The sequence below is a fragment of the Drosophila busckii genome, chromosome 3R (assembly GCF_011750605.1).
Source record: "Drosophila busckii strain San Diego stock center, stock number 13000-0081.31 chromosome 3R, ASM1175060v1, whole genome shotgun sequence".
Classification (NCBI taxonomy): Eukaryota; Metazoa; Arthropoda; class Insecta; order Diptera; family Drosophilidae; genus Drosophila; species Drosophila busckii.
The window spans coordinates 2,931,671-2,954,952 of record NC_046607.1 but is presented as its reverse complement, the minus strand read 5'-3'; the positions used below and the strand labels follow the sequence as shown (position 1 = coordinate 2,954,952).

The 23,282-nt window shown below is 41.1% G+C and overlaps 6 protein-coding genes across 12 annotated transcripts; 3 read left to right on the top strand and 3 right to left on the bottom strand.

Moving 5' to 3' along the window:
* Positions 1-142: 142 nt before the first annotated feature.
* LOC108602965 (general transcription factor IIF subunit 1) lies at positions 143-2,200 on the bottom strand. The gene is made up of 4 exons (XM_017991345.2): positions 2,092-2,200; positions 1,117-2,030; positions 474-1,052; positions 143-407 (listed from the first exon to the last, which is right to left on the bottom strand). Exons 1-4 carry the CDS (start codon positions 2,113-2,115, stop codon positions 206-208), a joined length of 1,719 nt encoding a protein of 572 aa, XP_017846834.1. The 5' UTR covers positions 2,116-2,200; the 3' UTR covers positions 143-205.
* Positions 2,201-2,267: 67 nt separating this feature from the next.
* On the top strand, positions 2,268-4,082 carry LOC108602968 (zinc finger protein 236). Its single transcript, XM_017991350.1, has 2 exons — positions 2,268-2,595; positions 2,650-4,082. Exons 1-2 carry the CDS (start codon positions 2,461-2,463, stop codon positions 4,051-4,053), a joined length of 1,539 nt encoding a protein of 512 aa, XP_017846839.1. The 5' UTR covers positions 2,268-2,460; the 3' UTR covers positions 4,054-4,082.
* Positions 4,083-4,240: 158 nt separating this feature from the next.
* Positions 4,241-5,848, bottom strand: LOC108602969 (allergen Tab y 5.0101). Its single transcript, XM_017991351.2, has 3 exons — positions 5,584-5,848; positions 5,135-5,523; positions 4,241-5,070 (listed from the first exon to the last, which is right to left on the bottom strand). The coding sequence occupies exons 1-3, from the start codon at positions 5,725-5,727 to the stop codon at positions 4,263-4,265; spliced, it is 1,341 nt and encodes a 446-aa protein (XP_017846840.2). The 5' UTR covers positions 5,728-5,848; the 3' UTR covers positions 4,241-4,262.
* A 241-nt stretch (positions 5,849-6,089) lies between these two features.
* Positions 6,090-13,556, top strand: LOC108602963 (transcription elongation regulator 1). Of its 5 annotated transcripts, none has more exons than XM_017991339.2 (9): positions 6,090-6,368; positions 6,428-7,935; positions 8,001-8,334; positions 8,402-8,552; positions 10,184-10,564; positions 10,625-10,992; positions 11,059-11,388; positions 11,456-11,578; positions 13,468-13,556. In XM_017991339.2, the coding sequence occupies exons 1-9, from the start codon at positions 6,169-6,171 to the stop codon at positions 13,478-13,480; spliced, it is 3,408 nt and encodes a 1,135-aa protein (XP_017846828.1). In that variant the 5' UTR covers positions 6,090-6,168; the 3' UTR covers positions 13,481-13,556. The 5 variants fall into 5 exon arrangements, 3 of the variants coding, with proteins under 3 accessions (XP_017846828.1, XP_017846827.1, XP_017846829.1); XM_017991338.2 differs by lacking the exon at positions 13,468-13,556 and adding an exon at positions 12,604-12,735; XM_017991340.1 differs by lacking the exon at positions 13,468-13,556 and having other exon boundaries at positions 11,456-11,734.
* Positions 13,557-13,618: 62 nt separating this feature from the next.
* Positions 13,619-21,529, bottom strand: LOC108602964 (serine/threonine-protein kinase PAK 1). 3 transcript variants are annotated; one of them, XM_017991343.1, is made up of 8 exons: positions 21,472-21,529; positions 17,889-18,116; positions 17,664-17,818; positions 16,640-16,805; positions 15,763-16,365; positions 14,231-14,997; positions 13,953-14,171; positions 13,619-13,885 (listed from the first exon to the last, which is right to left on the bottom strand). In XM_017991343.1, exons 2-8 carry the CDS (start codon positions 18,040-18,042, stop codon positions 13,802-13,804), a joined length of 2,148 nt encoding a protein of 715 aa, XP_017846832.1. In that variant the 5' UTR covers positions 18,043-18,116; positions 21,472-21,529; the 3' UTR covers positions 13,619-13,801. The 3 variants fall into 3 exon arrangements, with proteins under 3 accessions (XP_017846832.1, XP_017846831.1, XP_017846833.1); XM_017991342.2 differs by lacking the exon at positions 21,472-21,529 and adding an exon at positions 21,032-21,285; XM_017991344.1 differs by lacking the exon at positions 21,472-21,529 and adding an exon at positions 18,691-18,706.
* Positions 21,530-22,385: 856 nt separating this feature from the next.
* LOC108601492 (COUP transcription factor 2) lies at positions 22,386-23,281 on the top strand. The gene is made up of 2 exons (XM_017989390.1): positions 22,386-23,013; positions 23,067-23,281. The coding sequence occupies exons 1-2, from the start codon at positions 22,386-22,388 to the stop codon at positions 23,279-23,281; spliced, it is 843 nt and encodes a 280-aa protein (XP_017844879.1).
* Position 23,282: the final 1 nt, after the last annotated feature.

The window sequence follows — 23,282 nt, the reverse complement described above, 5'->3', positions numbered from 1 at the left end:
ATGACTTAAACAAAGTTATCTAAATCTAACTGACTATTCGATTTCGCACTCGATTTTCATAGCAATGAGTGTTTTCCTCCAACGCGCTAAATTTGAATTATGTACAAGTGTATTAATTTGCTCATTTATTAATATTATTTATGTTTGCAAATTATAAAAAGATAGTTTTAACTAATTCATTCCATTGCTTAACACAAGTGCTTAATTATTTAATCCACAAGTACATTTTTCCCTGAATAGTGTGCTTGACTGGATTGATTTTCTTCAATATCTTGGTCATTGTCTCAACCAAACGATCGCTGGACACGCCAGTCTTTTTGTTTTTAAACTTTGTTAGCAGCTCTGTAGCTGTCAAGGGCTTACGTTTGAGATAACGGCGCACAGCCTCTTCGGTTATACCGTAGTCTCTGTGAATACAAAATTTTGTTTAATAAAGAAGTCACAAAATTGTAATTCAAATGTAATGAACTTACTCCACTTTGTTGCTAACGACACCTGCAAATGAAGATGGCAAGGAATTGCTAAGCTCATTCTTGGGACGCTTGGCAGGGGTGCTATTGGGACTGTTGCTGGTGTCAGACCCGGTTAGATCACTTGGCAAGCTGTTTAATTTGCGCTTGCTGGCATCATTAGTAGGCGTTGGAGTTGCCGAACGTGATTTATTTTGAGTTGCACCGCTTGTGCTGGCCTTGTTGGCGTTATCCTTATCCTTGTCCTTATCTTTATTAGCTGCATTTGGTTTCTTCTTAGGCGGACCATTGCTAAGATCTTCCTCAGAGTCGGTACTGTCAGAGCTGAGATCCGTGGATGAATCGGTACCATTGCCTTTGTTCTTTTTGTCATCTTTAACTTGCTTCTTTTTCTTTTTATCCTTGCCGGCCTCGTCCTTGTTTTTATCTTTCTTCTTCTTTTCGTCTCCATCTTCCTTATCAGACTCATCAGATTTCTTCTCTTCGTCCTCTTCTTCATCTGATGTCAACAACTTGCGCAGCGCATCTTCTTCGGCAACGCCTTTCATATCCTTAACCATCTTGGACTCTGGATCTGGTTCACTGTATCAAGAAATTATTCGTTTAACATTGAATATAGTACATTTGTTTTTTTTTTTGTGCTTACTCTTCACTTGAACTGGTATCGTAGTCCATTTCGCGACCCTCCTCGTCTCCATCGTCAGACTCTTCGAAAGCCTCATCGTCAACGTCCCGTTTCTTTTTCTTCTTCTCTGCGCCTTTCTTACCTTTAGCTTTCTTGCCAGAGCCATCATCGCTGTCTTCTTGCTCTTTTTTCTTTTTCTCTTCCTCATCATTTGAGTCGGATTCATCCTCCGAGTCTATCCATTCATCCATGTCAGTAATTTTCAGCTCCTTTGACTTTTTAGTGGCACTCTTTATAAGCTTGACCTCCTCAGGATCCTGCTCCTCCTCCTCGTCGCCTCGCAAACGTTTGCGCAACATAAGTGAAAAGTAATTCATTACCTTCTTGCGTCGTCCAAACTCCTGCTCCGCTTCCTCAGCAGACAGCGACTTATAACGCTGAATGGGCTGAAAGTTATACCATTCAGTTAGCGGATAGGCTTCAATGGCGCCATCTGGCGCGTGGGTGAAGACATAGAATGCTGCGTTTTCGCCAACGCCACCTTCTCGTATTCCCTTGAATTTTTTGCCAGTCTTGCCACCTACTTTCAATATCCATGGCTGGGCTTCTGGCCTGTACTTGCGCGCTATGATGCCAAATTTTTTGCGACGCGCCTCCTCGCGCTGGTCTCGATTATATTCCGAGCCAGCCCCAAACTTGGGCTGCTCCTCGTCCATACCACGAAATTCTTTCATATTGTTCTCGCGCTCTAGCTTTACGTTGCGCCATTGAGCAAAGTCCACGTTAAGTGTAGCATTAAAACGCATAACATGATGCTTCTTGCGCATCTTGGGCACTCTAATCTTAAACTCCTGTACATTTCCGCTCCCACCAACTGATGGTGCACTGGCCGCCGTTGCAGTTGCAGTTGCGGACGTGGTGCCTGTGCTTGTTAACTGCCTTGCAAAACAATATATTAATATGCGCCATCAAAAATATAACTGTGAAGGCACTTACCGCTGCTTTGGCGCCACTCGACATGGTGTTTTAAGAATATTTTTATTTGGCTATAAATTATTTCACAGTTTTTACAAATTTGTGTTCCCGGCTGTCAAGACTTTAGTTAGTGATCGTAATTTTCTCCACATAATAATCGTTCACAATTATTTACAACAGAGTTGTATCGAACCGTTCAGAATAAGTTCGATTGAACTATTCCGAACGATCGAACTCGGGACTCAACAACTGAACTTTATCCTTCACTTGAACTGCGTTGAACTACTCTAATATGAATTTATCGATTGTCTAAATTCGATTTAAAATCGAATCCCGGTGCAGCACAAGCGTATTGTTTACATAAAAAATAATTTTGTTAATATTAAATCAATGGCCACTTATAATATGCTCACCGATGAGCAAGCTAAGCTGAATTCACGCCTGGAGGCTCACATAGTGTACATATGCCCCGAATGCGGTAAAGCCTTTCGCACCCAAGTTGAATGGCGGCAGCACTTGAATATGGTATGGGATTTCGAATTTTCTTTACAACTTATTAATAATTTTTCTGATCCGCAGAAACATGACTATTTGAGTAAGACATTTGTCGATTTCAAATTTACCCAAGTCGATGAACATTTTCACGAGTGTCAAGTGTGCTTCAAGTATGTGGAGAACGCCCACAAGACCATTGCGCTGCTGCAGTATCATTATTTCTTGCATTTGGAACATCGTGAAACTTACCGATGTGTGCACTGTCGCTGCGCATATACAAGACGTCGTGCCTTGAATGAACATTTGATGAACACACACTTGAAAGAAATTGAAAAGTACGAAGCTAAACTAAAGCAAGCAAAGCGCAGCACTGGGGATATAAGCTCAAAAATAGCTATCTCAAAACAACAGGCAGAAAATCGGAAAGATTTATTGCAGAAGGCACTACTAGACATTGATTTGCAAACCGAGTTGCCGGAAAATACAGTGGCCACAAAACTGAAAGCCAAGCCCAATGCTAGCGAGCAAGCACTCGATCGTTGTCTAGACGCCTACGAAGATATTATACGCAAGGAAACGGAAAATGAGGAAAATCCCGAGGAATTAAATGAGCTGTGTGAGGAATTCTTTGAGGAACAACCTTCAGAATCAACCAATGCGCAGCAGCCAAAGGAATTAGTGATTATTGAAATTGATGCGTTGGGTAAAGAGGAGGTCGCTAGCTTAAAGAAAAAAATGAGCTCGCAAAGCATCAGAAAAGCTGAACGAGAGAGTTCACCACCAAAAAAACGCCGTCGCTTGCCGACACAAGAAGAAGATGAGAATCCTGAAATGTCAAGCAATGAGCTAGCTAAGCTAATTTCATATTTATGCCCAACATGTGGCAAAGAGATTGATGCTATGGATGACTGGCGTAAACATGTATTCAAAATGCATGATTTTGAGAACTTCATTGGGAATAGCTTTAAAATAAAAGATACTCAGAGCACTTGCCTACAATGCCACGATGTACTGCATACTACGTCGCGCAGCGATCTGCAAAAGCATTGCTTTAAACACCTGCCATATCGATCGTATCTAAAGTGCACCTTATGCGATCGTACAAAGACGAGCATGTCCAAAATGTTTAATCATATACGCTACAATCATCAAGATGAGCTTCAAAACAAGAACAAAACGCAGATTATTGTCAAATCTGAGCCGCGCTCGACCCAAACACAGCGCATAACTAAGCAGCATGAAAACCACGACAGCCATGGATTAGACGATAAAGAAGACAACGACGACGACGATAATCTTACCTGTCAATACTGCAATAAAATATTTAAAACGAAATGGCGTTTTGACAGGCATATACTTCTATGTAAAGCATCGGGAGCACCAAAGCACTCATATGTGACGACTGCAGACGATTTGCTGAAGCATTTACAAGAAGGACGTCAACGCATTCACGCTATTTGGAGTAAAATGCAAACGACGACAATATGAGATTTCAATTAGAAACGCTATGGCCCTGTAAACTATACATTTCAATTAATTTTCTAAAGCTTAATATACCTTTAAGTGAATCCAATGGAATAACAATTTTATTTTTGAAATGGATTGGTCAAGTTGGGCTCAGTAATTACTTAGCACTTTCCAAAATTTACACTTTTTATTTTAATTTATAATTTTTATGAGCTGATATTAAATTAAAATCAACTAGGGCTGTTCCCTTTGGAGTCCATCACCAAATAGTTATTAGTCAAAATCACAATATTATATCGTTGGATTAGACTTGCTGCTCTTCTAAGCTTACGCAAATATAACATAAATTTCAAACGTAAAAAGCGTGAGGGTGTTTTCATTGTTGTAAATGCATCCTCATCAACTTCAGTCGCAGCCTTAGTTGTTGTTTCCTGGCCATTGCCTGTGTCAGATGCTCCAGTTGGCGGTGCCTCAGATCCTTCCGCTGGCTTCTCCTTTGATCCTCCTGCAGCTGGGGTTGCTTCTCCTCCTGCAGCTGGGGTTGCTTCTCCTCCTGCAGCTGGCGTTGTTTCTCCTCCTGCAGCTGGGGTTGTTTCTCCTCCTGCAGCTGGCGTTGTTTCTCCTCCTGCAGCTGGCGTTGTTTCTCCTCCTGTAGCTGGCGTTGTTTCTCCTCCTACGGCTGGCGTTGTTTCTCCTCCTGCAGCTGGCGTTGTTTCTCCTCCTGCAGCTGGCGATACCGCTGACTCTTCAGCTGGCGCGCTATCTGCTTGTTTACTCCGAACTTTAAGTTTAGGCGAATGCTGACCATAGTTCTCTTTTTCGCTGCAAAGATGCACATGCTTCGGGTGCTTACCCAAGATACAGCCTTCGCCAGCAGTGTTTGCTGTTGTAAAAATTGGTTTTCCCGCAACGGGAGCATTCTCAAAATTACACGTAAAAAATGTTTGTAGCCATCCATTTTTTGCCTGCTGCAGAGCTGCGCATCCAACCGAAGTGGCACCTTCCAGAATAAGTTGCAGGAAACCATTCTTAGGCTTGCTACAGATACATAGTAAGACAGATAGACAAAAGCAAAACACTAAGTTAAAAGCTTGTATCTTACCCATCAGGACCGTTGTAGTTAGCAATATCGTTCATTGTCGTTGCTGTCTGTTCGCTAAACCAAAGATTTAACAAATCATTTAAGATATCAATAATTACCGGTGTGGATCCCTTGAGACCGCGGTAAGCTACCAACTGACCAACTTTTTGATGGTTCTTTGTATTTCGACACCTATCTTTATGCATTGAGCATTTTCGGACATTGTACTCAGCAATATCAGCAAGTTCTTTATTCCAAGTAAGGGTTCCCATACGAGCAGCTGCTGTAAATCCATTAAACCCACCGCGAGCCACCAATGTGCGCAATTCGTTTATGCGAAATACAATAACTTCATTAATGTCAGTAAGATCCGCCACCTCAGCATCTACTTCACATTTAGGGCCCAAATACTGCATAGCATTGTATAAAAAACGTGTATCGTGTTCAGCTCCCAGTTTGCTATTACTTACATTCTTTTCTTTTCCACATGCAACATGCTTAGCGCCGGGAATGCTACAATACTCCTTGCTACAGTACTTTGGTTTAGCTCGGACTCCGACGAAAATGCTGAACAGAAGACTGCCTATTAATAACTGTTTGATTGAAGAGGCCATCACGTATTAAACTGGATTTCAATTCAGATGCTAATTCTGGCGTGTGAATCCATTATAGGCATAAAATCCGTGAAATTAGAATTTTTCTCTAAAATTGCTATAAACAACAGTTAACAACATGCTTGTTAACTATTAAATGCCAGATACTTCAGGCTAAAATATGTATATTCGCTTTACTATTCGTAATAATATTAAAACTAAAAAGATTAATGCAATTAATATTACATTATAATAAAATATATGTAAGTGAATGCAATACCCGTAGCTAACCGTTAAGTTATAATTCAACAATCGATAACCAAAATGTGCAGCCCTATCAACACAATTTTTTTTACTCACTTACCAATACTGGATATTAAGTATTTTGATTGGCAGCACTGTATTGACGCTTGTGAAAAGTGAAAAATATTATTTGCAAGAAAGAAAAACAATAATTTTGCGATGGAAACAAGTTTAGATGATAGCATGGATGGTGAACATTCAAGTCCAAGTCCAGAGGATTCACTGAGTCGTTCGCCACCCTCAATAAACGGCAAGTCTGGTGGTGTCGGCGTTAACGTTAGTGCAGGGGGTGGGGGCGGTAGTGGTCCAAATGGGGTTTCCATTGGCAACGAAAAAACTACTTCTAACCAGAGTACATGGTAAGTATATTGCGCTAGGCTTCTTTTCACGTAACCATATAGATGTGAATATTTTGCAGGAATAAACCATTTAACGCATTTAGCGGGCGGCCAATGGGAGACCGTACTCAAATGCAACATCAGCAAGCCGGACAGCATTCAGCATTAAGCCAACCGTCTTCGAGCGCTAATGGACTCACATCGACACAAGAGATTTGGGTAGAAACAAAAGCTGAAGATGGCCGTTCGTACTACTATCATGCCGTAACACGCGAAACCACCTGGACACGACCAGAAGGACAAAATATTAAGATAATGACACAATCAGAAGTTGAGGAGCTGGCAAAGCGACCATCAAATGCTGCTCAAAAGACAGATTCTGAACGTGCTGATGCCGTTGCACCGGCTTCTGGGGCTGGACCTGCGCATTTGACTTCACAGCCACCACCACATTTACTGAACCAGCCCCCACCCAACGCAGCAACGTCTCTACTGAATCAACCGCCACCAAACGTGCAACGGCAGCCACCTCCAATGTTCCAGCAGCCACCTGGCATGCAGGCGCCCCCTGGTTTTGGTCAGCCGCCTCCATTTTGCATGCCACCACCTGCTTTCCAGCACGGCTTTCCAGGCTCAGCTCCTGCTGGTCCCTGGGGTGTAGGAGTTCCGCCTTGGCAACAGCAGCATATGCATGCACCGCCCGTTGCATCACAGGATAAACCTGCCAAGACTTTGATAATCAAGCCCGGCGTCATTGACCCAGCAGTGATTGCACGCGCAGCTGAATGGTCTGAGCATCGTGCTCCAGATGGTCGACCCTATTATTTTCATGCTGGACGAGGCGAAAGCGTGTGGGAGAAACCGCAGGCTTTGCGTGATATGGAAGCCGCGCGCATGGCAGCTCATTCAGGCGCCGCACCGCAGACAGCGTCCGCTGCTGCCCCAAATGGCATGCCGCCGCATTTGCTGCCCAATCCGTTGATGCATCTGCCACCCGGCGGTGCAACCGGATTTGATCAACAAATGGCATTTGCGGCTGCCGCCGCGGCTATGAAGGCCAACACTGAAAACAGCAAAGCAGCACAGGCTGCTGCTCTAGAAAGCGAGGCCAAAAAAAAAGTTGAAGAGAAGCGAAAGAAGGATGAAGAACATCATAAGAAGCTGGCAGCAACTGCAAGACAGACGGATAAATCACGTCCAGTTACCAGCACTCCTATCGCGGGCACACCTTGGTGTGTGGTATGGACTGGAGATGCACGTGTCTTTTTCTATAACCCATCAACGCGTACTTCTGTCTGGGAGCGACCCGAGGATCTGATGAATCGCGAGGATGTTGACAAAGCGGTTAATGATCGGCCCGAACAGCTTAAAACGCCTGAGGAGAAATCGACGGAGGCGGAGCAAAAGACAACCGCCAATGCTAATACCAACGTCAGCGCCGTTGCTCAAGATCAGTCTGCGCCAGGACACGAAGCCCTGCAGGTACAGCAGGTACAGGTGGGTGAAGATGAGGATGATGAAGTCATCAAAATTCGCACCGAGTCCGAGTCCAGCGTTGAGGAAGTGCCCACAAAGCGTGTGCGTACATGTAAGTGTGCCAAATTGTTAATGTCAGCAACTAATAATCAATGTTTCTATTAATTACGCTGATAGTTACAAAAGCCAAGAAGAATGAGGACGCTGTGTTGGAGGCTGAACAGCGTGCGGCCAAAGAGCGCGCCTTGGTGCCATTGGAGACGCGTGTGACGCAATTCAAGGAGATGCTGCGTGAGAAGGATGTGTCAGCGTTTAGCACCTGGGAGAAGGAGCTGCATAAGATTGTCTTTGATCCACGCTATCTGCTGCTGACATCAAAAGAGCGTAAACAGGTATTTGAAAAATATGTCAAGGATCGTGCAGAGGAGGAGCGCAAGGAGAAGCGCAACAAAATGCGCCAGAAGCGTGACGATTTTCGCAAACTCATGGAAGAGGCCAAGCTGCACGGCAAGTAAGTTGTGTTTGCCACAGAAACAGTTTAAAAACAGTTTATTAAGCTCTCTCTCTCTGTCTTGCAGATCTTCGTTCTCTGAGTTTAGTCAGCGCAATGCCAAGGATGAGCGCTATCGCGCCATTGAGAAGGTTCGGGAGCGCGAGAGTCTGTTCAATGAGTACATCGTTGAGGTGCGTCGTCGCGAAAAGGAGGATAAACAGCTGAGAAAAGAGCAGGTATGTGCTGGTGTCGGCATTTGTTCTTGGGCGTACACTTACGTATTTGTATCTTCATATACCATATATTCTATATTTCTATATATGTTATCACATTACTTGTATACAGAGTATTTAAATAATGTTATTGATTTTTGGTTAATTTAAAAAAACAAAACAAAACCTGATACTATCCAACGAAACTATATACCTGATTTGAACGATTGCCCCTGACATAATGCAAATATGGTGTTCGGGCTTGAGAGTTCGGTTAAACATTTTAGCAACTACTACTACGAGCTATGAGATTACAGCACAATTGCACCAACAAATTTACACACAGCCGCCGTCGTCGTCATCGTCATCTTCGCCTGCTTGTTGTCGTCATGGTCCCAGTTCCTGGCCCAAGTTGATAGCTCAAGTTCACCACGCACACGCTTGCAAACTGTTTGTGTGGTGAGTTATACAATCAAACAAAAAAAAAGCAAACAAATTTAAAGCAGTAAAATTTGTTTTTCTGCTATAAAGAAACAAATTTGGAAAATCCAAAAAAAAAAATCATATATAACCAAAGCAGTTACTAAAAAAAATCAAACAAAAAAAGGTATGCAAAAATTGAAAATTACCTGATAATCGGTGTAATTTCCACTTCCCGCCCCGCCCTGCGTGTCGTTGACGTGTCGCCTAGGAACGTGTGATGTTTGATGATGATGTTATTGACGAGTTAATAAACATTGGGATGTTTTCATGTTGGATGTACATATTAAGCATGGAAGCCGCAACATCAACAAGAACAACAACAACATCAGCTGGCGCCATAACAACATCAACAACAACAACAAAACTTGTGCAGGTGGCAACAAGGCTGAAAGCAAACAGTATGAATAATACATAATTTAATTAACTCAAATATTTTGTTTTTGTTTCATCAAAGTTGTAACCGGCAGATGTTTAAAGATAGCCCTGAGCCATAGCAAAGTCCAAACCAAAGCCTGTGGCGAGCAATTAAAAACTCAAACGAAAACTCGCTCAAGCTTCAGACACTGGCATTCGCCATTGAATGTCTCTCTCAATATTTCTCTCCTATTTCTAACATACACAAAACTTACTTTATACTATGTATTCTACATAAGTTAATTTATTTATTTATTTATGGCACTTCGGCAAAAGCTGAAGCATTTTCCTTGGCTTAAAATAGCGATCGAGACAATGACAAATAATTCGTTTAGCACTGTTTGTCCGTTGCTTTATGCAAATGTTTCAAAATATATATTAAATATTTTTCAAATCCATTTTATTCAAGCTTTAATGTTCTAGCTCTCTCTCTCTCTCTCTCTCTCTGTGTTTTGTCTGTTTGTCTGACAGTTTTGTTTTAAATTTGCATTTCTCTATCGCTTCGCTAGGCCAGCCATTAATCAATCAGTTCTATTTCAGTTAAACAAACATTCTTTTTCAGCAACTCAAAGCGTGTAACTATATTTATTAATTTATAAGCACCTTAGCTCATAAGCCAATGTCAAGTTAAATTTAAGTTGTAGCATTTTAAGTGAAGTGCCCATCAGTACCAAGAATATAACTAATTCGAGTTTCTCAACCACTTTCTCTTCTCTTCCGCATGGCTGTCATGTTGAAATTCCTTTTTGAAACTTTAGATACGCAAAGACTTCCTGGATATGCTGCGCGAGCGTCATGACATTGAGCGCCATACGCGCTGGTATGATATTAAAAAGAAATTTGAATCCGATGCTCGATATCGTGCTGTGGATTCGGCATATAGAGAGGAGTATTTTGAGGACTATTTACACATGATGAAAGAGGAGAAGCGTAGAGATCGTGAGCTGCGTGAACAGCGTGATCGTGAGAAACAACGCGAGCGTAAATCTGATCGCCACGATAGGGAAAAGGATAAAGACAAAGAGAAAAGCCGCAAGTCCAGTCGCAAAGATCGCAGTCGTTCCAGGGAACGTGAGCGCAAATCGTCGCGAGACAAAGAGGAGAAATCACGCTCGGAGCGCAAAAAAGAAGATACACCGGTATATAATTTATATGCAACTTTAAACATTGTCAATTATATTAATCTGTACTTCACACAGGAGGAAGGTGAGGACATTGACGACTCGGAGGAGTTGGAGGAGCGTGCTGGAAGCCACGACAGCGAATTGGCGCGTCAGCGTGAAACTGAAGCCGAACAGAAGCAAAATGATCGGGAACGCAAACTTCGTGCTGAGAAAAGCATTAGGGAGCGAGAGAAGGAAGTGCATCGCACACTGGCTGGACATTTGCGTGATCGCGACAAGGAGCGTGAGCATCACAAGCGTGATGAGTGCATTGGGCACTTTACTGCTCTGCTGACAGATTTGGTGCGCACACCAGACTTCACCTGGAAAGAGATCAAGCGTCAGCTGCGCAAAGATCATCGCTGGGAGCTGATTGAGACGCTCGATCGTGATGATCGTGAGCGGTAAGCATGTGATACAAATGTCACATTTAATCATTCGTTATCTTTTATATTATGATTTGTTTGCAGCATCTTTAACGAGCACATTGACAATCTGATGAAGAAGAAGCGTGAAAAGTTTCGCGAAATGCTGGATGAGATTACCACCTTGATGCTAACAAGCACCTGGAAGGAAATTAAGAAACTAGTCAAGGAAGATCCGCGCTTTTTGAAGTACAGCTCGGATAAGGGTGAGCGCGAGTATCGTGATTATATAAAAGATAAAACAATACAGGCTAAAACGGCATTGCGCGAACTATTTCAAGAATGCAAATTCATTACGCATAAGAGCAGAGATCTCATCAAAGAGAATCCAAACCATCTAAAGGAAATTCAGGACATTCTTAAGAACGATAAACGGTAGGAACAACATTAGTAGCTCAACATATCTTTTTGCTAACAATAAATATGCATGTTCATTTTGCAGCTACTTGGTGTTGGATCACATGGAGGAGGAGCGCGGTGGCATGTTACTGGCGTACTTGGATGAGATGAATAAGCGTGGTCCACCGCCGCCGCCCACTGCTTCGGAGTCTACGCGACGCAATAAGTAAGACTCTACAGCTCGTAATTCATTAACCTAATTTTTCAATTGTACTATTATTTACATTTTAAGCATTGAAATTATATAGCGCTTAAGTATTTTAAAATTCTCAAGAACACGAAAGTCCACAATTTCAATAAACGAATACTGCAAGAAACCAAACTCATATAAATGTTTATTCTGTGTGTGTATATGTGTATAAACGTTTTTTTATTTATCAGTTTATGCATTATAATAAATTTTTATTTGTCATATACATATATATATATATATATATATATAATCTTGCTCTTGATTTACACTTCGCACTGCGTTTCATAATATATTTTGTATGTACGAAAGTATCTAGTTCCCCTTTTATCGCTACCTTTATTGTTTAACACACACTAGTTCCTAATTACTAAAATTATAATGTTTTTCAGTTGCATTTTTCGTTTTTAACGTGAGCGCGCCAAGAATATTGACGTAATTTTTTTTAAATACACATGCATGCTTATACAAAAAATTTTAAATCTATGTGTGTGTGTGTTAGGAACTAATAGTGAAAATATTGCGCTGTGTATTAAACGAAATATATTTTGGATTGCATTTATATATTTTGTCGTTATAACCATTTAAAAATCGATTCGTATCAATTTTGAGGAGTGGGGCAGCATTTAAAGATTTCCCAACAGATAATATAATAATATATAATTATCAGTTAAAACATAAAAATTAAGCATTTTAAACTCTTCTTTGTACAATTCGTAGCTCGTTTTGTTTTTGTTTGAAATCAAAATCATAAGTTCAACTAAAGATAACAACAAATGAAATCAACATAGGTTTTTATATATAATTTGATTTTCTTTTCTTTACTGTTGAAACGTCTTCATAGCTGGTGTTTGTCGCTTTGCTGGTCTACACTACGTGCTAATATATCGTTTTTTACTATGTTACTAATATAGCTCTATTGATTAGTTTATATTAATAATATCATAAATTGTTGTTCTTGTTCTTACTTTGTTTTGTTTTTGTTTTCTCATTTCGGTTAGGCACAATGTAACTGGATTCATTTTCTTACGGTTCTCAAATAATTGTTTACACACTATTTAATTGCTAGTTATATTTAGTTCTAATACCAATCCATTGAACAGTTTAGTGTGGTTCTCTTTGATTCGTTAACTATTTACTATTTTATTAGATTGCTACAATTTGTTATAGTTACCACGTAATTGAAAAATACAGGCTCTTCTAATATATGTATATGCAATTGTTTGATCTATATTCTGTTTACAATTTATCAATTTGATGTACAACTAGATAAAGTAAATAAAAAATTAATGCGGGTGGGTGGGTTTAACGCATTTCATAGTAACATAGCTTGAGCAATTTACTGAAGACGCAGCATGACTTAACTAAAAAATAGAGTATAAATAAAAATGCGAAAAATAAATATTCACAAGCGTTTGTAAAAAAATATATATTTATATTTATGTACTGTTTATTACATAAAGCAATTCAAGAGCAGAAAAATTGCAAATAAATGAAATTATTTAATAATACTCTAAGTGCTTAAAGTTAGTGTTACAGTGTTTTGCATATATGATTTTCATTTCTTGTTGCTTTTGCTTCATTTCTTTTCGATTTGAATGAACAACTCGTTTTGTTTTAAGTTTTTTACAATTGTTATAATCATATCATAAGTTTTTAAATGCAAATGCCAATTGTAAGTAATTGTAAATGTTAAATTGTTTTGATGAATTGTTCTTGAATGTTAATATATGTATAATTGTCCAAAAGGCATTCAAAATGCCTTTAAATTTGGTATAACAAAATAGCAGAAAAATATTGCAGACATTTTCGAAAATGATGGTAAGTAATTTATACACTACAACATAATTTGTTTGTTTTTCTAGTTTCAGCAATTAACTCGAAACCGACTCGATCGCAGTTGGCTGCGCGTCTCTGCTGCAGTTTCTGCTTACTGAAAACTATTAGATTAGCATTAATAATGTATACATATTTAATATAATATAATATAATGTATGTATATATGTGTATGCATATAAATACGTTCATATAAATAATTATAATCACTAATAATTCATCAACTGTTATTGTTTGCTATTGTTGTTGTTCTTCCTCTTGTTCTTCTTGGTGTTAATGTTATTGTTATTGTGGTTTCTGTTGCCTGCTGCAATAGTATTTCATTAGTAATGGCTAAATAAGCTGCTGCTTTTTAGTTGTCGATCAGTTGCCCTTAGTTGCCTCTTTGGCGGCCATAATCAAAGGCGTCAGACTAGCCAAAGGACGCGCCAATTTTAAGAACGGATGCTACAAAATAAAACAAATGCAAATGTTAGCGTATATAACTTAGATTTAGTTCTATAGCAAAGCGCACCTTTAGAAGATCCATGGCGCTGGCGCGTCGCTCCACCTCCACTTCTAGACACTGATCTAGAAAATCTTGAAATGCTGCGGACAGCTTGTCTTTTTCCTTAATCTCCGGCTTGCCATTTGTGGCAATGAGGTACAGGGCTTTGAGCGGATTCTCATTCAAGTACGGCGGCTCACCTTCGACCATTTCTATGGCCATTATGCCCAGCGACCACAAGTCCACCTGTTAAAATAATAAATGCTTAGCTTATGCAAATATGAAATGCATCTTAGGCTTTATACCTTAGGTCCGTATTGTTTGCGTGTAACTACTTCTGGCGCCATCCAATATGGTGTGCCAACCATAGTCGTGCGCTTGGATTGCTCCGGCGAGATTTGTGCACAGAAACCAAAATCAGTCAGCTTGACAGATCCATCCAGACCTAGCAGTATGTTGTCGCTCTTAATATCGCGATGGATGACCTGATTGGCGTGCAAGAACTCCAAGGCTTGTAGCACTTCACGGCACACGGCTGCAATCTGTCCCTCATCCATGCAGGTCTCGGTAACAACATCGGTGAGCGAGCCACCTGGCAGATACTCCATGACCACCCACAGCTCCTCCGATACCAAATAGCTGTCCAGATAGTTGACAACATTGGCGTGCTTGTTTTCTCGCATCACCAGAATCTCATTGATGATGAGCTCCTTTTTGGGCTGCTGGGACAAGTTCATTTGCTTGATGGCCACCTCCATGCCCGTCGAGGATTCAATGGCCGTATAAACGGTGCCCGATGCGCCTTGGCCAATTTTCTCCATCTTGGTGTACTTGCGATTGGGATCGCCGACAGAGACAATGGTGCGCAGTTTTTCTAAGATTTCCTCGTCGGACATTTTCTTTTTCTTTGCATTGGCTGCTCTTGTGGCCGTTGTCGTCGTTGTGGTTGTTGTTGCTGTTGTCGCTGCTGCTGGGGCAAGCGCTGCCTGTGGCATTGCGATTTGTGTGCCCGCCGTGGGCGCCGTCAATGCGCTGGCATTTAGATTATTGGCCGCCGGATCATGGTACAGATCTGTGGCAGGAGTTGCAGGCGTTATCATTGTGATCATTGTGGGCATAGGTACGGCAGCGGCGGCGGCGGAGGCAGCAGAATTGCGTGCAGAAGACGTTGGCGTTGGACAGTGAATGGCGGGCAAGGTGTTAACGCAGAACGGCGACGTCGTTGTAGTGTCATCATCATGGAACGAGGGGAACGATGAAAAGGAGGAAGCAGAAGAATTGTGATTAGTCGTTGTTGTTGCTGCTGCTGCTGCTGTTGCTGTTATAACGGTTGCTGTAGCGTTGCAATCAAGCAGCTGTTGAATTTGTCTACTGGTAGCAGTAGCAGTAGTAGGAGGACAATTAGTAGCATTTATATTAGCAGACAAGATGCGGGTAGTAGTGGTAGTAGTAGTAGTAGTAGTAGAATTAGTAGTAGGTGTAGTAGTAGCTGTTTCTGTTGCTGGCACTAATGTTGCTGTTGTTGTTGTTACTGCTGCTGCTGCTGTTGGCGCTGCTGCTGTTGTTGCTTCAGTTGTTTGGTTGTTTTCTTTTTAGCAGCAATTTCAAAACAGAACACAGAGGCAATACAAATAACAATTACATTAACATTATGCACATTACGCATGATTATGGCAAAGGAGGCTTGAAAACTAAAACAGCAACCAACTGAAAATTTTACCGACTTAGCACTTGCATAATAAAAAAAAATAAAACTTAAATATGCAAAAGCAAGCTTTGGGTCTATTCTGCAAGCGCCTGGACTCGACTAGGGAATTGGTGGCGGGGCTGTACTTACTCGCATTGTTTTTGTTCTTGTCCAGCGTCGTTGTGGCATTGTTAAGCAGCGGCGACACGACTGCTGTAGCCTTATGGTTATTTTGTAGTGGCGTCGTGGGCGTTGTTGCTGGTGCCGCTGGCATTGGCACTGGATGCAGTTCCTCAATGGGTCGCGTGTATATGGACTTTGTACGCTCGGGTCGGGAGGCAACTGGCGGCGGTGGTGGCTGCTGCTGTTGCGGCAATGCTGTACCCAACATATCATCCTCATTGATAGATGAATGCTGTGATGCGGATGAGGAGACAGTATGGCCGACAAAGTTGTACGAATGCGATTGACTTAGGCCACCAATGTGATGATGCTGCTGCTGTTGCTGCAACTGTTGCTGATGCAGCAGCTGCTGTTGCTGCAAATGTTGCTGGTGTAACAGATGCTGCTGTTGTTGCTGGTAATGATTGCTCAAGAGTTGACCAGCAGCACTCACGTTGTTGGCATTGGGACCCAAGGTCATGCTGCCCAGTTGCACTCCAATCAAATTGCCACCACTGTTGGAGCCATGAAGTTCCGAGTCCGTCGGTGTGCTGCTTGGACTGCTGCTGCTGACGCGACTTAGCGATGATCCTAATAGATGCAATAACAATTAGTAGCTGATTAATAAGCATAATTGCAAATACACTTTGACATATAATAGGCAGAAAAAATGTGAAGATTGCTCCATTTTCTATGTCAAAGTGTATAATGAGCACTGATAATGCAATAAAAACCAGTCACTGAATCAATGTCTCACTTCATAATATTGAATTTTTAATATATACAGTGTTTAGTCACAATCAGAACTGATTCAGTTGCTTTGTTAATTATGCACATAGTAATCGAATTGAAAGTTTCAACTAACCTGAATGCGTCGTTATGGCATTTGTCATGTACTTGGAGCTAGGTCTCTGTTTGGTTGTATTGTCGAACCACTTGAGCACATCGAGCACTGCCTGGGGATTCTTCTTCTGCTCCTGTTTGCTGATGTTGGAGTTCATCAAGAGACGCGCCCATGCCTCCGGCATACCCTGTAATAATGCAGAAATACACATTAGTAAATAGAGCAAGCACACACAGTTTAGACATAAACATAATGGAAAAGCAAGGAAAAGCGTTGGTGTATTTTTGTTCAAGTTTGGGAATTCATTAAAGACTAGACTACGCATATAAAAGCCCAGCAATTAGTCAAATGTTTTTTGTGTAATTTGATTTGGGATAGTGAAGAGAAGTATATAAACTTTAAAAGGAACGAATCTGAAGTAAACAAGCACGTATATATGTATTATGAAGAAATGCCGATCTCTTGCATGATAACACAAAAGATTGATTGGAATTTTATGTTTTAGAGAGAACTAATGAAGGCAAGTTCCATTGCATTAGGCGTGGCATTTACTTACTTTCATTGGCAGCTTGAAATAATAAATAATAATACAAAAATTTGATATAGAGCATATTGCCACAAAGAAAAAAAATATACAATATGTACTAGTTTTTATGTACTATAGTATTATATACATATGTATTTGTATGTGTGTATAAATAGGGTCAGAGCAAAAAGCAAAATGCACAAATCTTAATCGATGCAAAAAATTCGTTTGCAACTACAAAGAACTTTGGATAACGATCAAGCGATCTTAATTGAATTGAGGCTCATATAGCTTTATAACGAATCAACATTATGTTTGTTTATTAATTTAAATGCTACCCAAAGCTTTGTCATTGCTTCGTTTATGTACTGTAAGTATTTATTGTATCTTTTGCCTGTAAGCTTAACAAGTGAGCGTTAAAATGTCATAAGCCATAAATTAATTGGAATGCCGAAAAGCAATCAGACAATAAAAAAGACTTTAACGTTAAGAGTGACAGGCAATGCGGCAAGAACTTACCGTAAACTCGCCCGTGACTGCATCGAAGCCGACGTGCACGGTATGCTCAAAGTTTGTGGGATACGATATATTTGGTTTGGAGTCCGTATGCGATGGTTTGGAGCCTTTGATTTTGTTCTTTAGCGTCTTCTTTTTGCGATCCGCATCGTCGGGCTCTTTATGTGGAAATAGAAATAAACACATTGTTGAGCGTCTCAGTTGCGGCGACATACTGAATCAACTTACCCTTGGGTAATGGACGCATATCGACTGGCGGCACATCGCCAACGCCGCCGCCGCCGCCACTTGCCGTCATGGGCACACGATCGACGCCAACGCCGCCACGATTACTGGTGAGACGCACTGGCGGCGCTGGTGGTTTATCCTCTTCGCTGGACATCTGTGCTGCCTGTGCGCGCTAGCTGGACTTTAAATGTCTCTGCTGCTGTTCGATTCGTATTGATTGCAAAACAGCTGTAATCAGAGCAGTAAAGTAAACAATTGAATTTAAGTTGGAGAAACAAAATGATTTCATGCATTTATCGCATGCGTCATGTTCAAGGGCAACAACAAGGGGCAGCGGGAGCGGCAACAGCAACGGCAACAAACTGTTGCTTGCTTTATCTACAACACGCCTTATCTAATTTTTGATTCCAAATACTTTAGTATGTATGTATGCGTGTGTATTTTCTCGCGTTTCCCGTTGCATGCGCGCAGTCATAAAACTTTAGATTTGTCATAAAACAAGCAAACATAAATATATACACATTTAGTCTGAATATATATTATGTGTTTATTTGTACGTATGTAGAATATAGCGCGTAATATTTCAACGACTTCTGCTTATTTCCCCTTAATGTTGTATTCTTTTCTTTATGATTATCTGCAAAAAAGCAGAGCAACAACAAAAAACATAAAATTGAGTGTGTGTGCTCAATTTTTAAAAACAGTTTTTTGGCACACATTAAACCTATATTTTTTTTATAAAATTGTATGTATATTTTTTGCTTTTAGTTTTGTTGCTTTTAAAATGGTTAAAGACACCCACATATTATTTCTGATAATTTGTAGCTTTGTCTGTTTGTTTTTTTTTTTTATGTTTGCAGAATAATTATTAATATCAATATGGTCTGACCGACGCACAGCCGCTGACTGCCGACTGCTGCTGTTGGACTTGGTTGCTTTCGCTATGAGTGTCACTGCCACTGCTGCCCGGCAGCAGCAAACAAACACAACAACAACATGTGAAATTGAGCGTGAGCGCGCTGAGACAAGATATGGTATCATTCTCTTTTGTTTTGTTTCTTTTTTCTGCATCAGAGCAAAGTAAACTTGTGCTTTGGCGATAACGAAAAGCCACAGCAGCTGTTATCGATTATCACGTAAGCAAAACAAACGCAAAGCAAAACGAATTGAAAATCAAAATATCAAAGAAATTCATGCGTGGGCGAGAGTAAGCTACAAAAACATATGACCGACTGCACTTCACACCGCTCTCTCGCTCCCGCTCTCTTACTGTCTGCAATGTCTATAATACCTTTGCCGGCGTTGTTGACGTTGGCGCTGACTGCGCTGCCTATGATTCATTTATCAACGTCAAGCGTCAAAAAGTCAATGCAACAACAATTGAGGGTTGGGTGTGAAATTTATAAGCAAAAGCACCGTTGCCTGTGTGTCGAGTACTTATGCATACATACATACATATTTATGTCTATTACACACACACATACGCTTTCCTAAGTTTGTTGGCCGCTTGCCCAGAGGCACTGCGAGCGCAATGACGTCGAACAACATCAATAGGTAAACTTCCCCCACCAACTAACTCTAAAGACTCTGTGCTTAAGTGCAGTATGGTGAGTGTGGGCGCCAAAAAATTGGGTTACGTTTTGTCTGTTGCTATAAGTGTATTAGAGGTTTGGCTTTGTTTTGCTTGAAGTTCATGTAAATCAATAAAAATAGCTACATGCATACAATATGTATGCATTGCAAATAGATATGTGTATATGGGTGTGTGTGTGTGTCTGGCGGCAATTTTTGCCGCAACGCAGCTAATGCAAATAATTCCCTAATGAGCGACAGCGCCACAGGAAATACAACAACACTTGCGGCATTTAGATTAGTGTGTGCAGGATATTCTTTCTCTTTCCCTCACTTCACCTGCCGCTCGTTTCGTTGTGCCTGCTCAAGTGGGCCAAACATACAACAGCGCTTGTTGCAATAATAAAAGAGCCAACTGCTGCAACATCAACAACCAGCACCAGCAACTGCAAGTGCATTGAGACGATGCCTCCAAGTGCTGAAAGAAGCCACAAACATACAAACACACACACACACACATAAACTCATACAGGCAGACAGCACAGACAGTTGCCAACTAAGTAGGCACTGTGGAACAGACAAGTTCAGCGGCATAAAAACTCACTCTGCACTTTTTGGACTGTCAACAAGTCTAACTATGTTGTGTCTGCGAAAAATCATATTTCTCAAAAATATATACAGTACAAAACTTTTTCTTTAAACATCTTGACACCCACTGTGCGGCGTTGCCTATTTTTGTTTTGTGCGCCACCGGGCGGAAGTGTGTCTTTTACAACAACAATTTTTTTTCTTTCTTTTGACATTCGGTTGCAACTTGGCGCTTTGCTTTCCGTTTTACGTTTTACCTGTGCGCGACCGTAGACGTCGTGGGGTTGCAGGGTAAGTAGGCGGACTAAACAAACATATTTACGTGTAATAATGGGCTGCTTGCCTTAAGCGTACAGGCGGCCGCTAGCTGTTAAATACGAAATTGCCGTTATAATTATTGCCTACATATTTATATGTATATGTATATAGATTTTTATTTACATCCCATATGTTTGTATGTATTTATTTCTTTGCTTTGGCACGTTTTGGTTGTTTGCATTGCTTGCGCTTCCCGTTGCACGTGCATAAGGGTGGGAGGTGGCGCCGCCGTTGTAGGCACCCTGTATGCACGCTTGTTGACATTTTTTTATGCATACATATTTCGTGCGTGGGAGGAGGAGGAGCAGCAGCAGCAGCAGCAGCGGTTTATTTTTATAACGGAATGGAAATGGAACAGCGGTATTGCGTTAATCTTGTATAATCTTAAATGAAAAACCACTTGAGCAGTTTCCCTGGCCCTTTCCGGAACACTCATTCACGCACAAACACACACAAACATACGCACACATGTACGTATACACAGCACACACACACACACACTGCGATGTTGGAAAAATCAATGTACATGTGTGCGTGTGTCTATATTGCCGAACAGCTGCATCTTGCGGCCAATGCTGCTCTTAGTCGCCAATTGGAATTTAATGCACTTTTTATGAATGAAGCTTTAGGCAGCAACAACAACAGCAACAAAAACAAAAACTCACTACAGGTAATCGTAATCGTTGCTACACCCTGTATGTAGACGACGTCTTAGCTGCCTTGCAAAGCTGCACAAGATTTGTGTGTGTTGGAAAGATGTATTTGTTGACTTTCTGTTGCCACTTTGGTTATAATTTCCGTAGCTCACTTCAACACTTCACTGCACATTGGCTGAGCATTTTGTTTAATTGCTCGCCATCGCCTTCTTTTCGCGTTTTCTCTTTAGTTGTAGTTTCTTTATTAATGGCCGACAAAGCAGCAGAAGAGAAGAAAAACCGCAGCGGCTGCAGCATAACATAACATTACGGATAACAGAGCAAGCCGAGAAAATCAACACGGTAACAAATTTGTTCTTGCATTCAAATTAGTGTGCACCTTGATTAGAATGAGTAACTCTTTTTTATCGCGCACGATTCCAATCACTTTTTAGTCCCAATAAACTTACATTTAATTTGAAAACGTATTTTTTACGCACAAAACATGACACATGCATTAATATTTATATGATTAACATTCTGTTACAGTCGTGGCTGTTAATAACATATACTAACTCGATAAGTTTGCAAAGCTGCCACTCTTGGAAACTTATCGCTAACAATCGCAAATCGTATTTTTTGTGGCGCTCAGTTGATTACATTTTAAAATTTACTTTCCAGCAAACTGATCGCAGAGCTATGTAAGTAATAATAATATGTCATTATTTATATTTATGTTAATCAATGGTATAGATTTTATATATTTGAAATATATTTTTGGTTTTATTCTTGCAATGTGTTGAAGTTATGCTAGTAGATTTAAAATAAAATTAACAAGTTTAAATTTAGCTATAAAATTAAACTCATAGCCTAACATTAGGTTGGGTATTAGAGCAACTTTGGGAGTATTCAATTAAGTATTTTGCTAACGTAACATTATGCATGCGGACGGCCATGCAGGGATCGGACTACAACCCCTAATTGTCATGACACTTTCCTTTATTTACCCATAACGTCAGTTCAAAGCACTTTACTCGACACTTGTAGTGGCCCGAGCGCCGACCAATCATAGAGCAAAACAATAATTGTTTACAAATTGTTAACACGCTGGTTAGTCCATGCCCGTTGATTGTCACTTTTGACACGTTACGCCCATCCTCGAGAGCAGCTTTTGGGTTATCCTTTCTGCTTGTTGCTATTGCTTTTGGGGCGCTGTCAGTAAATGCGCTAAATAAATAAAACCACAAATCACGTTAAAACACAATGCACCCAAGTATTGAAGTGTGTCCAAGTGTCTTTGATTTGCATATCATTTGTGGAATATTCTGTATAAAACTGCCAATGACACATCAGTCCTGGCTTGGTCGAAGTCCCAGCAAGTAAGATGTCGGTTGTGCCTCTATACAATGCCTGCCAGGTGTGTGGCGACCAGAGCTCTGGCAAGCACTATGGTGTCTCTTGCTGTGATGGCTGCTCCTGCTTCTTTAAGCGCAGCGTACGGAAAGGTTCCCACTACGCCTGCATAGCGGTCAAGAATTGTGTGGTGGACAAGGCGCGACGTAACTGGTGTCCTTACTGTCGCTTTCAACGCTGTCTTGCCGTGGGCATGAACGTTGCTGCCGTGCAAGAGGAGCGTGGACCACGTTGTCAGCAAGCGGAGAGCAGTCAGATTCATTCTCGGCGCTTACTAATGGTGGCATCTCCACTGCCTTCGCCCGCTGGTCAGACACTGCACTTTCAGATACTGGCGCAAATTTTGGTCACCTGCTTACGTCAAGCTAAACTGAACGAACAGTTCAGGTTGGTGGAGCGCACACAGCAGGATGCCATTTTACAAGTGGTTTGGAGTGAATGTTTTATTCTTCGCGCTTCGCATTGGACTCTGGATATAAGTGCCATGATCGAAGGATGCGGAGATGCACAGCTCAAGCTACAGCTGGCTGAGGCACAACAGTTGCGTGCCGATATCTTAGAGCTAAACTTTTTAGAAACGCTTATCCTGTGCCGTAGAGGTATGCTTGTAAAATTAACAATTTAAATGTTAATAAAGTACTTTTTTTTGCAGAGCTGGCTTTGAGTGCTGAGTATGCTGTGGTCTTGGACTCACATGCCAATACAGCGCTTTGTTCCTTGGCTCGTTATACACTATCCCAAAGATCTCATTGGTTGCGTTTTGGGCAACTTCTACTCGGCTTACGGCAGCTTTGCCAGCAACGACAGGACTGTGCTCTTTCCAGCATGTTTCGGAATGTTGTGCGAGATATTTTGAAAACGATTTAAA

Excerpts from the sequence above, each read along its gene's own strand:
- LOC108602965 (XM_017991345.2), bottom strand. The coding sequence starts at position 2,115 with ATGTCGAGTGGCGCCAAAGCAGCG. Across the intron at positions 2,031-2,091 it reads CGAGTGGCGCCAAAGCAGCG|TTAACAAGCACAGGCACCAC; the intron begins GTAAGTGCCTTC and ends TTTGCAAGGCAG. Across the intron at positions 408-473 it reads GTCGTTAGCAACAAAGTGGA|AGACTACGGTATAACCGAAG; the intron begins GTAAGTTCATTA and ends TTGTATTCACAG.
- LOC108602968 (XM_017991350.1), top strand. The coding sequence starts at position 2,461 with ATGGCCACTTATAATATGCTCACCGATGAGCAAGCTAAGCTGAATTCA. Across the intron at positions 2,596-2,649 it reads GGCGGCAGCACTTGAATATG|AAACATGACTATTTGAGTAA; the intron begins GTATGGGATTTC and ends TCTGATCCGCAG.
- LOC108602969 (XM_017991351.2), bottom strand. The coding sequence starts at position 5,727 with ATGGCCTCTTCAATCAAACAGTTATTAATAGGCAGTCTTCTGTTCAGC. Across the intron at positions 5,524-5,583 it reads CATGTGGAAAAGAAAAGAAT|TATTTGGGCCCTAAATGTGA; the intron begins GTAAGTAATAGC and ends AATGCTATGCAG. Across the intron at positions 5,071-5,134 it reads AACTACAACGGTCCTGATGG|CAAGCCTAAGAATGGTTTCC; the intron begins GTAAGATACAAG and ends ATGTATCTGTAG.
- LOC108602963 (XM_017991338.2), top strand. The coding sequence starts at position 6,169 with ATGGAAACAAGTTTAGATGATAGCATGGATGGTGAACATTCAAGTCCA. Across the intron at positions 10,993-11,058 it reads GATCGTGATGATCGTGAGCG|CATCTTTAACGAGCACATTG; the intron begins GTAAGCATGTGA and ends ATTTGTTTGCAG. Across the intron at positions 11,389-11,455 it reads ATTCTTAAGAACGATAAACG|CTACTTGGTGTTGGATCACA; the intron begins GTAGGAACAACA and ends TTCATTTTGCAG.
- LOC108602964 (XM_017991343.1), bottom strand. The coding sequence starts at position 18,042 with ATGTCCAGCGAAGAGGATAAACCACCAGCGCCGCCAGTGCGTCTCACC. Across the intron at positions 16,366-16,639 it reads TGCCATAACGACGCATTCAG|GATCATCGCTAAGTCGCGTC; the intron begins GTTAGTTGAAAC and ends TGCATCTATTAG. Across the intron at positions 13,886-13,952 it reads GCGCCATGGATCTTCTAAAG|CATCCGTTCTTAAAATTGGC; the intron begins GTGCGCTTTGCT and ends TTTATTTTGTAG.
- LOC108601492 (XM_017989390.1), top strand. The coding sequence starts at position 22,386 with ATGTCGGTTGTGCCTCTATACAATGCCTGCCAGGTGTGTGGCGACCAG. Across the intron at positions 23,014-23,066 it reads GCTTATCCTGTGCCGTAGAG|AGCTGGCTTTGAGTGCTGAG; the intron begins GTATGCTTGTAA and ends TTTTTTTTGCAG.